Raw genomic sequence first — 14,127 nt, forward strand, 5'->3', positions numbered from 1 at the left:
TGTCTGCTAAATAAACAAATAATAAAACCCAACAAAAAAATATAGCAATAATAACATGCAGTATCTCACCAGAGATAACTAATGTCTAAAACAAAGTATGCAATTACTGCATGTGCATGCTTATGTAAATAGCTTCAGCTTTTTAAATTTTTTTTACTGCTATACAAAATTTTCCAGCTATCTCTCATTCCCGTTATGTGGGTGTTTGTATATGTCTGTGCACAGCACAGCAGAGCACCACTCCTTCTTCTCTTCTTGCCTGTAACTCAAGGTAGGGTGGCAAAGCCCTTGTGAGCCGATTGCTAAAACCTCCCACTTTTTGATGCAAGTCAGTCGAAGCCAAACCCAACCGGCTGAGAATCAACCTCCAACACTAAGTTTTCCCTCAATGTAGCTGATAAGGAAAGGCAGAGCCCGAAGGGAGGTAAGTAAACTTTTACTGCGCGTTTCATCCATGGGCACACAATAACCCTGAGAACGTATTATAGTTTTTTTTTTTTTTTTTTGGGGGGGTGGGGGGTTGTATTTCGCTAAGTAAGTGAAGTCACATTTCAGAAAATGTTAACAATAGTACGTTGGTGTTGCTTTGTGTGTGAAAAAAAGAATACACTGCTTGTCATAACATGAATGCAATTATTCAGGGTTAAACAGGAAGGACCGGGGAGGCTTTGAACACTGCTTTACTGGTAATAACAACCAGGTGAGGAAATGAGAATTAATACACGTTTTAAACAGCTGTGGCTGCCTATTAAAAGTGCTGAGTGTATTTATTTTAATTGTTTTTGCGGGCGGGTAGCCGGTATTGGATTCTGAACGATCCTGTTCTCGAAACGCATCGTTTTGCGCACAGATGTACAGAACAGTAAACTGAGAATACTTTCGATTTACAGCAGCCATGTGTAAACTCTGTTTCTTTTATTTAATTGAAACGGTAATCGTTTATTTTGAAGAAACATACATTATAACCCGATTAATAAAATAACGAGGATTAATGAAAGGGTAATACTTTACATGACTTTTCAAGGCTTCCTGCGTGAAAAATATTGTTGTAACCGTATCAGTAGTCTGTCGGTGTGTTGTGTTGCATGGTATTATTCCTGTCTATTTTTTTCATTTAACAATAACTGTAATAAGACCACTGGTAATAACAGCAGTGACGCTACAGTTAAACGATTGCCGTTCAGGAATCCTGCCCGCTTAATGTATGTGCTTATTTCATGAATGTTGGATGATTGTAAATATAGCGATGTAGTCCACAGCTTCCACCAGTTACATTGCCATTGCTTTATTTGCAGTCATTTTGTCACTGTCATACTGGTTTGGGGTTGAGAAAGTCTCCACACCCACTTCAGAGACCCAGGAGCTGACAAGAGCACTTACCTGTTGTTTTACTGAGGGTTTTTTTTTTTTTTTTGTCATACAAATATTAACATACAGCATGCCTATTGTATTTCACCCTTATTAAGAGGTCATGGATACTGCAGGGTCAACTTTAAATGAAGTGATACCTCATCCTGATAGGACATGGCAACTTCCTGCTTTCAGAGCTTCTGTTTTTGGAGTGTATTGACAGACGCCTTTGCCACTAACGCCTTCCCTGGTCAGTCTCCTGTCACCTGTACTCTTCAGTTACTCTTCTAGGCGTTTGGACAGTTGGCATTGTGTGATACCGCTGCTCTAAGGTGTCACCCTTATAAAAGTTTCCTATTGTAAAATCCCTAAGAAAAGTGTAATAAAACATAGTGAAAGCATGGGCAGGTAAGCCCTGTAAAGCACACCCAGACATTCAAAAACTTGGCAAACCAGGGAAAGCATGGTAAAAGTGCAAAAATACCATGCACAGATAATTGTGGCAAAGTGTTATAAGGGCAAACACCCACTTTTACAGTGTACACCTATTTTATGATGTAGCCTACTGCCCTGGGCCTTATATAGTGTAAAGTGGCCACATCCTGTGTATTCTGTGCTGGTGGCAGAACTAGAATTACTCTTGTGCTCTGATTTCAAAATCAAAACAGTAGCGCCATGGATGGTCTTATTACCATCATTAAACGCATTAAAACACAGGAAAAGCAGTTTCTCATGAGAGTTTAAGGGTGTCAGCATTTTGATCCACGTTTTTTGCAGATCATTGAAACAGTCGGCTGTAATATAATTCAGTGAACTCCGAAGCATGCACGGGATGTTTCAGTGCAGTTACAGTGGTTTTGCTTCCTGGTGACTCACTTGATATGATCAGACCTGCTGGTTATGTCTGGCAGGACTTACATTAAATTGACTGTAGAAGGTGAACAAACATCGAGCTGAGGTTTCCTTAACAAGGAGGAGGCTTTCTTGCACTGACAAGCTCTTCAACCAGCAAACAAACCTTAAGAAGCTTAAGAAGAATGACACGGATAGTGCTGTGGAAACCAAAGGCTTAGGAGCTGCTGAGCCTGCTGTCCTTTTAAAATGAAAATTAATAACCAAGAATTATACCTTATGGAGATCAAGAAAGGTGTCTTGATGTATGCATAATTGCTTAAGGATGTCCAACTGTACACATATAATGGTTTCTGTTTACTATACCATTCTACAGCTACTGCCAAAAGCTTTGCATCACCTAGAATTTTAGGAGTGAGACAAAACTATCTGATATTGTCAGTTGTTCATATTTGGAAAACTACAAAGCAGCATGCAATTCAGTATGTTAAAGTAAAATTAACAGGTTTTGTTCGACTCTGTGAAGCAAAATGAGTTCCTTCAGTAGGGTGCTGCAAAACCTTTGGCCAGAGCTGTAGCTTTCCAGAAAGCACACTTTGCTGGCCAGTTTGTTTAATTACCTTCTCGTTAGATTGTTTTAGCTGTAAGGACATGTTAGGATTACTCCCCATTCGAAACTACAGTATGTTACTCGGGGTCTTTAATATGGCAAAGTTAAAAAATCCTGCATCACTAGGCAGATGAGGAATATCTGCAAGTGTCTTAGTTAAGTGTTATAAGCTAAGCAGCCTTGTCAGCCTGCATGTCTCAAGCCAGTAGATGTCATATGCCCCTTTAGAGTGGTGATCGCTGCTTGCTTTTAAATTGGATATATATGGCAACAGCAAAGCGAGGAAATACTGATGATGCATTCTCTGAATACTTGTTGTTGTTATCTTAGATTTGTGTGTAAATCTATTTCTTGTAATTGAGTCTCTCGTGATAGAAGTAGCTCTAATCAGATATGCGCTGCTTAGTACTGTAATTATGCAGCCATAGTCCATAAAGCAATGCACATGCAGTACTGGTATGTTTTAGAACCTGGAGATTTGAAGGGGTATATATATTATATTATATTGGATATATAATTAATGGGGTATATATATATATATATATATATATATATATATATATATATATATATATATATATATATATATAGATAGATAAACTGTGTTTTTTAGTCTTGTTTCAATATACTGTAATAAGAGGATTTGACCAGCTTGATTCCTCAAATAGGAATTCTATTACAACTAAAGGGTCCGTGCCACTACATTTCTAATAGAGCCATGCTCTACAATAGCTGTTTCCCTAAGCTATTATTCAGTTCTTCCCTTTTTCTCTTCACCACACAGCTCTATAAACTACCAACAAACAGAAAGATACCTTTTTCATCTGGATAGACAGAACTATGTTTGTCATTGTTTCAGGTAAGGGAGCAGAGAAGGAAGAAATCTGAGATTTAGAAGAAAGCTCAAAAAGGGAAATAAAATGCGATTCTGAACAGATATAAGAAAACCAAATCCACTAAAACACCACTGAGGAACCTTTACCATAACAGTATGCTGTACTGAAGAAACTTTAGAAGGCTACAAGCGATAGCAACGTGACCCGTTCTGAGCATTGCGTGCCGGTATGGAAAGAGAGATGTTGAATACACTGCGGTAACAATACTGCACTCATCTTTAATTTCAAACTGTACCAGTTGATGGAGGTAATTACTTTTACCAGCAGCTGAGATTGTATGATATATGCGTGTATGATCAAATAACAAAGTAAAACTGTATACATAATAATAATAATAATAATAATAATAATAATAATAATAATAATAATAATAATAATAATAATAATGTGAAATGTGCCCTGTTTTATTTATTTATTTATTTTAATATAATGAAACACAACCTTGATATAAATCATGCATAACTCAAAAGAATGTGTTTGACAATGGTACTGGAATTCTGGAAAGGTGAGAATTCCTTTCCAAGTTTTGAACCTGATATACCAGTAACAAAGCATGCAGCTTTGCCTCTGAGCTACAGTAATCTTGCCCAGTGGTCTTTTCATTCATGCTGCTTTGTCCCCAGAAGAATCTGTCAGGTAGTGCCTATGATTTTCTGTTTCCAAGACATTCTTTCAGATACAGCACTGTGTGTAATAGAGAGTCACTGAACTTTAAGCCTTGCTGTTTGTTGTTGTGTTTTATGTGTTTGTGTAGTTGCTTTTCTTTTGGAAATGCAGGCCTACTGCAAATAAAAAACATACAAAAAATCCCCCAGTCATCTAGTGACTGGTGCACACCCTGTGATCAGACAGTGGTAAGAAACCACTATTTTAGACCTAGAATACACAGTCTCGTGCTTCTCCATATGCAGATTCATTTTTCTTTCTTCATTCTGGTCACTACAGTTCTAGTTGTAGCTGGTATGGATGGACCGCTTGCTAATTGTAAACACACATTTTTTGCATTTTGAGTTGTTTTTATACAGCACTGATATTGTTTCAACCTTGCTGTCACCCATAAACTCCTGTCTCGGTTACTAGACCTGGTCACCTTCAGGGGACTTCAGTAAATAATCAACAGAAAATAATTTGAATTGTGCATGGTTACCAGGTTACCAAGAAATGCTTACTGTGGAAATGTGAGTTTTAAATATCTGACATGCTTTAGCAGAATATTTCATGGGAAGGTGGCAGAGCCCTTTGCTGTAGTGAACGCCTAGTGCAGTGTAGTAGAGCATAGAGAATGAATGTATCATAAAACGTGGTATAAAAGCATAGTGGACTATGGTAAAGTATGGGGAATGCTATAGAAATGGCACAATTCCCATGCAATTGTAAACCTGTGGGGAAACGAATCCCAGAGCAAAACCTTTAAGTTTTGATTATTAAACTTTAAGTTCTAACCAGCAGAGTCAGACCAATGGATAGAATGTACAGCATGTACTCCAAAGTTCCAGTTGAATCACTGAAACTCCAGTCAGTGTCACACAACTAAAAAAAGGTTCTCCTGCTCGAGAAAGCCCTTGAGTTAAAGTCTTTTTTTTTTTTTTTTTTAAAGTTCTGGAACTCAAATGGTTGTTCTTCTTCCTTTCATGGAAAAAAGTGCTGCTGACACTTTGGAGTAAGTGGGTTTATGAATCCCCCCTGCTGTTCAGTTTTCTGCTGCATCACAAACATGTTCATTACTTCCGATGGGATGATACAAACACATGGCGGGCATTCAGACTGATGTCTTGTTTATGTTCGTCATCAGATCGGAAAGACTTTAGTGGCTCTTGAAGCCTTTCCAGGAACTGAGAGCGATGTAGATGCTGATTCTTCCCTCTCTGGTCTATGTGGTTTTTCTAATCAAAGCGATAGAACCATAGTTAGAAAATAAAGACTACGAACCCTAAAGTTGAACACCTCAAAAAATGCATCAGAGTCTGTTGGATTTCTCTTCTAAATATGATATTATATATATATATATATATATATATATATATATATATATATATATATATATATATATATATATAAAAATTTAATAGCTGATCTGGTGAGCATATAATACATTTTGAATAGCTCTCGTGTGCTTAGTCCAGGTGCTTTTACTAATGAGTTTTTACTCTGAGCTCTGAAGGACAAGAATGGACTTGAGGAACCTTTTAAAAGTATACCTGCAGGGATTTGTAAAGATACTGACCTGTAGAGCATGTGTACATACAGACCCTTGTGTTTGTTAATGGGAACACCTATGTGTAGGACAGGTCTCTTTTGATCAGCTATTTTTGTGTAGCCAGTCAAACCCACTCATTTGGTTACCATGAGATTTGCAAGCGCTGCGGTCTTTGCTCATTTCTCTCGGCCTGTAATTACCTGCCTTCTTTGTTTCTGGACTGAACAAGATAACAGATAATAAAAATGCATTCTTAAACCGTGCTGACAAGTAGAACGTGACTGGAACTGTTTACCTTTTGGGACGTATGCCTTTATACTGTAGACTTTGCGTTCATATTAATGATGTTTGCCGAGCGTGGGATCGTGGGCCTTGTTTGTGGGTACTCAGGTTTTGTTCAGAGAGCCTTCCATTCTGTGCCACTGCAAGACTTTAAATAATGAAAGAACTGTTTGAAACAAAGTCCTGTTGTGGATTGCAATGGTTCCCTACCCCTAATCTAAACAGTGGTAAAACTAAACGCCTGTTAAATCATTACAATAGCTGTTTACATTTGAAATATTATTACAGACAGACATGGATTAAACACAGTGGAGTCCCATTCTTTGCTCAATGGAATAGATATAACAGTGCAACCCCTTTGAAACGACAGTGTGTGCTACAGTAGTTTTAGTTTAGTTCAGTCAGATGGTATCACCGTCAATTAGTGTAAAACTTATCATTTTTTGAGGGGTTCTTAGTTATCCATACCCTTAAAAAAACTACTAAAAATTGTTAATATATATATTGCATGTTTATCTTGAATTTTAATTTGGATTATTTGAGAATGAAATCGATAAAACTTGCAATGCTTCTGTGGGTCTGGGGAACTAATTCAGTCGAAATGCTGTTGCTACTTAGGGTCTGTCTCGTTCTATATCATATTAGGAGAGGCTTAAGTACTCAGAAGAAGCGTACAGATTTGCCACAGTCCAATGTGATAAAGTACATTATAAAATGCTACAGTGTGTTATGAAAATTCATACTTTGAATGTTTTTGTTCATGTACAGTTCTGGTGTAAGTGAAATGTTTAATTGAATTCATTAATCATAAATGGTTCATGGTGATTTAAATGTGGTCATTTTTCAGATATAATTGATGCCTGGTGTTGAGGGGGTAGCTTGCTTATACAGCACAATATAAGGGTAAAGGAACTACTGTAGTTATTAAAAAAAGAAATGCAATAAGCCCAAGCATTACTTGGTGTAACTGCTAATAACTGTGCAGTTAGCATACTAAATACCTGAGCTGTGAAGAATGATATGTGTGGGGGTCTGAAGAACAGTAATGCATGATAAAAGGTTGAGGCTGTCTGAAAATATATGGAGCTCCTCCTTTTCTGTCAACAAGTTGTACTGACAGGCTTTGTGTTCATCTTGAGTAAGCGCAATGTCAAAACCAACAAGGCACGATAACTTCAGAATGGTCAATATTTGCTCTCCTTACACCACACTGTGCTCACTGCGGTATTTCATAACCCTGCACTGTATATTTATGCAATTGATTGCAAGCAACTTACGTTTTTAGCTTGCATTGAGACTTCATACCCTGTTGAATGTTTTTGTCTTGAAAGCACCTTTCACAGAAACTCAATGCACTGAAAACTTTAAAAGTCACATAAAGGCAAGATCCAGTACCTCAAACAACGACAATACAGACCAGCTGATTACTAAAGTTTTAACATCATGGGCCATCCATTACTTCTGAAACTGCTCCATTGTTCTTGTACAGACACACTTAGCGAACAATAGAACACTCTTTTTCATATTTTTTTAAAACCTCAAGAATTCTCTATATAACTCACATGCTAAAGCTCTGTGAATAGACCCAACAAAGAAGAAACAAATCTCTTAACACAAACTATTAAAATAAAGTAGGACAATGGCATACAGCAGAAAATGGGGGAAATAATACATAGATGGTAATAGTCAGTACAAATGTACAAAGCACATTACCTAAAGGGAATTACTGTACTGTAAAGAGATTATCCAGGGAGAATTGTCTCTAGTGATACAGTAGATTTCATCCAGTGTGGAAACAAACGATGCTGTAGAAGTGAGGGGAATAGGTATAAATCATCATGTGGGTCATTCTAGTTTGCGTTAAATACAATTTCCAGCGAAACCGTTCTAGTTCTTTCACTTAACCGATTTGTGGATTGCCGTGACAAGCAAAACAGTGGTATGGGCTTTTAGTTTATTTTGTTAAAATAAATAAAAAAAATAAAACAACAACAAAAAAGGCTGTTTTGTACTTTTTAAAGGTTCCTGGTACACTGAGTGAAGTCAACATAATTGTATTGCAGCACAAAAGGAGCCTTTATGTGGGAATGTAAATCAAATGTTTACAAGGCACTGACTTCAAATGTCTTCTGATAGTCAAGTGACAGCATTGTGTCACATGTTCTATTCAATCACCGGGATTATTGACTGCCAGCTCCATGCTGTTTTCTAAGGCTTTAAGGGCTGGGATCGTGTTTTCAGTGGACAGTTGCAAAGATTCTACTACTAGGCAAATGCTTACAGTTTCATGCCCAGAAATATGCTTGGGAAGGAAAACATTTAGAAATATGAGAAAATCCCCAGAGGACCTATTCCAACAAAAAGAAAGACAAAAAATAAACTGCATGAGTCTGCATCAATACAAGCTGTCAACAGAGACTCACTTATAATTACAGACAGATTCATTTTTATCACCAGTCCACATCCTGTTCCTGAAATATCTGCATTGGATTGGAAGGGGGTAGGGTTTACAATGCAGGTTGGTTACATCATTTCCTGCTGTTATCAACCCCTTTCAATATCTCACCCATTCATTTGCATAAAAGTAACCATTGGTCTTTTAAATCGTAAGTGTGTTTATAAAGAATAAGAGAGGACAATCACAGTGAAGCATAGTTAGGGTTCTTCATTCCCAGACAGGCAACAACTACAGTAAGTTCAATTAATAAATATGTTGTATATATATATATATATATATATATATATATATATATATATATATATATATATATATATATATAAAATGTGGCATATGTGGTTAATTTAGCTTAGCTCATACTTCAAAAGCAGGTCCAGTGCTTTTTAAGTGATTTCATTGGCGTTTGTTTTGCACTGTTGAAGCTGTGTAACAATGTAACTCTTCTGCTTTCTTCAGGGATGTGGTGTCAATGACAGGTTTCTGAATGGGAGATAGTTTGCCCATAAAAGGGCTTGTTCTTGGCTCTTGCTGGTAAGTGTGCTTACAAAGACAGATATTTCTTTATTACCATCCAGGCAAAGTTAGTCATCCAGCCTAAAAAAGTGAATCGGCTTATTGTTTGCTTGTAAAGCTGGGGAATTGAACTCACAGATGGGGCTTGGTTGTGGTAATCTCCCCATAGCTGGAAGCAGGAATAATTGCCTGATATACCTGTCATGACTGGAAACACAGCAAACAACATTCTGTGCTAGCATCCAGGGTCACTATGGTTTAAGGAGGTGTAAACTATAATGGCAGTTTTTCTAGAACAATTTTAGCTGTTTAGTTCGTGCTTGAAACAATTTAGTTTTATTCTTTTCAGAAAAGATTCCTTTGCTTTTTGCACTTGCTTCGGTATAGGGCCTAAAATGCTGATTTCACAGAACAGCATGAGTAGATCCATCAGATTAAAGTAACAATGCTGTATAGTAATGGCACCCTTTCACCAAATGTAAATGTACTTAGGGGTCGATTTGATCAACCTATACCTGACATTTTACAGGAGTGCGGAATCACCCTGGATTGCAGCGGTACTGTATTTACAGCTGTGTCGAGATTAACCCTAAAAATAGATGAGCCGTGAAATGCAGCAGCATTAAGTGCTTTAAAACACTGTCATAAAATCCAGGGGCTTACTTATCCCCAGAGGAGTGAACATTGATCAAATCACTTACTGCTTATAAGATGTGGGGCGAGCCCTGCATTGCTACAAAGCACACGCAATACAAATGAACAACAAACGAAATAAACCCCTCCAATGTGTGTGCATCCTTATGCCAACAGTCATTTGCATTGAATCCAGTACCTGTTTAAAAGTGAGTAAGAACACTGGAATGCGGAAGGCTCTTCTGTGACAGGTAACGCAATACATTTTGCAGAGTCACTGGCTGTTGCTGCTGCTGCTTCTGGTGCTGAAGGAAACAATAGCTTTTGATGGGGTTACAGCATTACAATACAGTATCACCTCCTTTATACTCCTGCCCTGCATGCAGATAGTTTCTATTGCCCAAGCTGAGCGAACCCTGTCATAATCCCCCCCCGGCTGTGTTATAATTATCCATAACCAAACCTTTGCTTTTTTTGCTGAATGTCTCTGAAATGCTTGCAAGGGAATTCACTTACCCAAAAGAGCACCCAGCAGTTGATTGCTTTGTTTATAGTCAACTAGTTTACATTTTACACCAAACTTTAGCTTCCTCAAAGGTCTAGTATGTAAGCCTACAATTTTCTCCCATAAATTGTCCTCCAAATTACACTGTAAAATGTAAATAAAGCTGTAGCAGAGACATGTAACCCAAACCAGTATATTCCTACAGTATACTGCAGTACATGTTATTAAACCCTTGAAACTTGCAACACTATTTTATAAGGTGCATGGCCAACAAAAGATTGTGCTATTGCCCCCAGACTCGCCAATAGTCAAAGAACTTTTGCCCTCTGATGTCACTCAGCAGTTACTAGTCAAAACACTATTGCCCTGTGTGTGATTTGATAGGTGTAGCTGTGCTTTACCATACCTGTGTGTGTTTTGATAGGTGTAGCTGTGCTTTACCATACCTGTGTGTGATTTGATAGGTGTAGCTGTGCTTTACCATACCTGTGTGTGATTTGATAGGTGTAGCTGTGCTTTACCATACCTGTGTGTGATTTGATAGGTGTAGCTGTGTTTTACCATACCTGTGTGTGATTTGATAGGTGTAGCTGTGCTTTACCATACCTGTGTGTGATTTGATAGGTGTACCTGTGCTTTACCATACCTGTGTGTGATTTGATAGGTGTAGCTGTGCTTTACCATACCTGTGTGTGATTTGATAGGTGTAGCTGTGCTTTACCATACCTGTGTGTGATTTGATAGGTGTAGCTGTGCTTTACCATACCTGTGTGTGATTTGATAGGTGTAGCTATGCTTTACCATACATGTGTGTGATTTGATAGGTGTAGCTGTGCTTTACCATACCTGTGCGTGATTTGATAGGTGGTATTGAATGATTTTACCCCTAAGAACCCTTATTTTACATTGCCAGTATACTTTGATAAGAGTAACTGCATACATGTATCTTAAGTTTTCAATGAGTTTTCTATCTGTTTAGATAATACTCATTCAAGACTATTCAAATAGCAAGTTGTGGATGTAGCTTTGCAGCCATGATTTTAAAATGTTACCAGTTGTTTTTTTCTTTCATTTTTAAGCGAGTGCCCAAAACTGAGCGTTCATTTAATAAAATAAAAGTGCCCAGAAACTGTGAGCTAATTGAGAAAATACAAAACCAAAAAAACAGACTGGACTGTACCATGCAGCTGCACGCCACTGAGAGATAACTGCAGGTTTGGTTAGCACTGAACTAAACTGTTTCCCTGTTTGCAGATACTGTATGCTGGGCCCATTGCACAACACCCTAGATGCCAGCCGGAGACCCCCTGGATGGAGCATGTGACCTGCATGCTGAATGGAATAGGGGCATACAGTACATTGCAGGGTCACATGCCGAACCCTGCCCATTGGCTTGAGGACCTCCTAGCACCCTTGCCATCGCTATAGCCCAGCTCAATGCACACAGGCTAATCGTTATTATTATAAAAAGGCATATTCACAACAAGTTTTATTTTTCAATCGAACTGTTCGTGATTTTTTATTTTTTTTTATTGCCTTTTTTTCTTCTTTTCTTTTGGTAAACATTGCTGTTGAGTTTGGATAGTTTTTGAAAAAGGAGCCAAGATGATTGACTTGAGTTACCTGACGGAGGAGGAGCAGGAGATGATAATGCAGGTGCTGAAGAGGGATGCGGCGTTGAAGCAGGCGGAAGAGGATCGAATCAAGTGAGTATCACAGCCATACCCGCGTTCTGTAAGCTGTGCGAAACACAGTGCTGAATACCAAATGCAGTGAAAGCGTTACTCAGAAAGTATGTAGAGGATGCTGAATTTTAAAGCTGTTTTAAAACCCATTTCGCTGGCAGTATTGTTTGAACTACTGAAGCGCAAACCCATCCTGAATGTCAGCAGCACACCTCTGGACTGGAATGTAAGCAAAGACACATTCAATACTAGTCCCGGTAAGCCACTTATGTTATTCAAGTGAATTAACAAAAATGTATCCCACGCTAGATATACCCACGCTTGTGGTATGAAGTAAAACATAAGCAGCTTTGAATCTCAACAGCTTTGACTTCCAAGCCATTTTTACTATGAAGGCAAGTTGCCCACTTCACTGTGGAAAACATACCCTGATACTTTCCTGCCTATCAAATTAAATATGCATTACTGATCGATACAGATGGGTTGTTTTTGTTCTTTTTTAACATAGCGTTGAATATTAAATGAAGCCAATCACACGTGTAGGGATCACATGACTTTCATGCAGTAAGGGTCTCATTCACACTGGCGTTAAACTGATCCATCATGGCCTCTCATAATTGTGCACTAACCTTTCTTCACATGCTGGAGTGGGTTCTGTTTTAGACAGCCCCTGGTTAAGTAAGATTCTTAGCTCTAAGGATTTTAGGAGTCTTGTACAGAAACCAAAAAAAAACAGAACGTGGTGATTCTACAGTGGTATTCCAGATCAGCTGCAGTTCTGTGTAGTGGTTTTGAAATCGCAACGAGGTATTGGACTAGAATTTGTTTTTTTGTTTGTTTGTCATGTGAATTGAAAATGTATTTAAATAATTAAGTGCCCAGAAAACAACTTTAGAAAATATGCAGTGTGGTTTTTGATCTGGACAAAAAGAAAACTAGTAAATGCTGTGGGCATTGCCAAAATAAACAACCCATAAAGGAAGATTGTGCGACTTTGTCTCTGGTTAGTTATTACTTCCCTCTCTCATTGTTTTCTCTTTCATGTCCCATTTATTCTATATAGAACTGGACATTTTTTACTCTAGGATAATTCACAGATTTTATTCTTATAAACTAGGGGTAGTTGTTGCTCCCAGTCTTTTCTTTGTTGTTCCCAGTGGATTTGTTTGATTAGTAACACACATGTTGATTTTAAAAAGGATTGACATTAGCACTGTCCAGAACCCAGTCCCCTCTGTGTACAGTTTAGTTCTTCATGATATAAATACCATTTACAGTAATGCTTGGTGAATCGCTAAGGGTTGCAGGAAATGTTTATTTCACCCCCATCAGCCCAGCAAGGATGCTGTTTCTGCCCGGAGTTTTAGAACCGCCAGGCCGCTGGCAGCAGAAATAGCAATACAGCAATGCAGAGCAGAAGCATTTCATGGACCTTTGCTTTCAAATCGGTCAGAAGAAATTCCTTCAATAACTCCTCTTTAGGGTATACAGCGTGATGGCAAGTTGGATAGGTTACTGGGGTACTCATGTACTATGTATCGGGCACGCAGATGCCATGGCCCGAATGCTGATTCTGATGTAAGTTTATTTCCTGTAATTTATTAAAACAAGAAAACAACCAACACCCTTACTAATAAGGTCCTAGGAAATCCTGTGTGAATGCACTTATCCTGTTACTGATTACCTGTTCCAGCAGGCTATCTGGTTTTTCAGCTGCCTACTCTGTGCAAGCAGGGGGCAGATGTGGCACTGTGTGTGATTTCCTGCAACTTGGTTGTGCACCATGTCTGTAGACCCAACTTTGCCCACATACATAAAAATGAACAAAAAATCCTGTGTCATGTATTTTGTTCATCGTGCCCATGTATATGCGGTCCTGTTACGTTAATCCGGATTGTTTTTTTAAACGTGACTCAAATGAGTGTTAAATGTGAACATTTAACCCACAGCTCATATGGGTTAAACCGCCATGTGCACATCAATAGCACTGATACAGTATTGTTTGCTGCACAGTGTTTGTACATCTTTGGTGCCAGGTTACAAATTGAAGCCATTACTGGAAGTCATCTTGCATTAACAAAGTTAATGACTATTAAACTTTATTTTATTCAGAAAAATAACTGGACCCCCCCCCACACACCCAAAT

General features: G+C 38.2%; 1 protein-coding gene across 7 annotated transcripts in view; it reads left to right on the forward strand.

The window, feature by feature from the left end:
- The first annotated feature begins 290 nt into the window (after positions 1-290).
- Positions 291-14,127, forward strand: part of sytl2a (synaptotagmin-like 2a) — a 38,598-nt gene continuing 24,761 nt past the window's right edge. For 3 of the 7 annotated variants that reach the window (XM_041233243.1, XM_041233246.1, XM_041233247.1), the window contains exons 1-2: positions 291-424; positions 11,551-12,002. In XM_041233243.1, the coding sequence (XP_041089177.1) occupies positions 11,902-12,002 (101 nt within the window). In that variant the 5' untranslated portion in view covers positions 291-424; positions 11,551-11,901. Of the gene's footprint in view, positions 425-641; positions 701-9,101; positions 9,177-11,550; positions 12,003-14,127 lie in introns of those variants that run through there. The other 4 variants (XM_041233244.1, XM_041233248.1, XM_041233249.1 and 1 more) reach the window with 4 other exon arrangements.

Source organism: Polyodon spathula, chromosome 30, assembly GCF_017654505.1.
Source record: "Polyodon spathula isolate WHYD16114869_AA chromosome 30, ASM1765450v1, whole genome shotgun sequence".
In the NCBI taxonomy this organism is placed as follows: Eukaryota; Metazoa; Chordata; class Actinopteri; order Acipenseriformes; family Polyodontidae; genus Polyodon; species Polyodon spathula.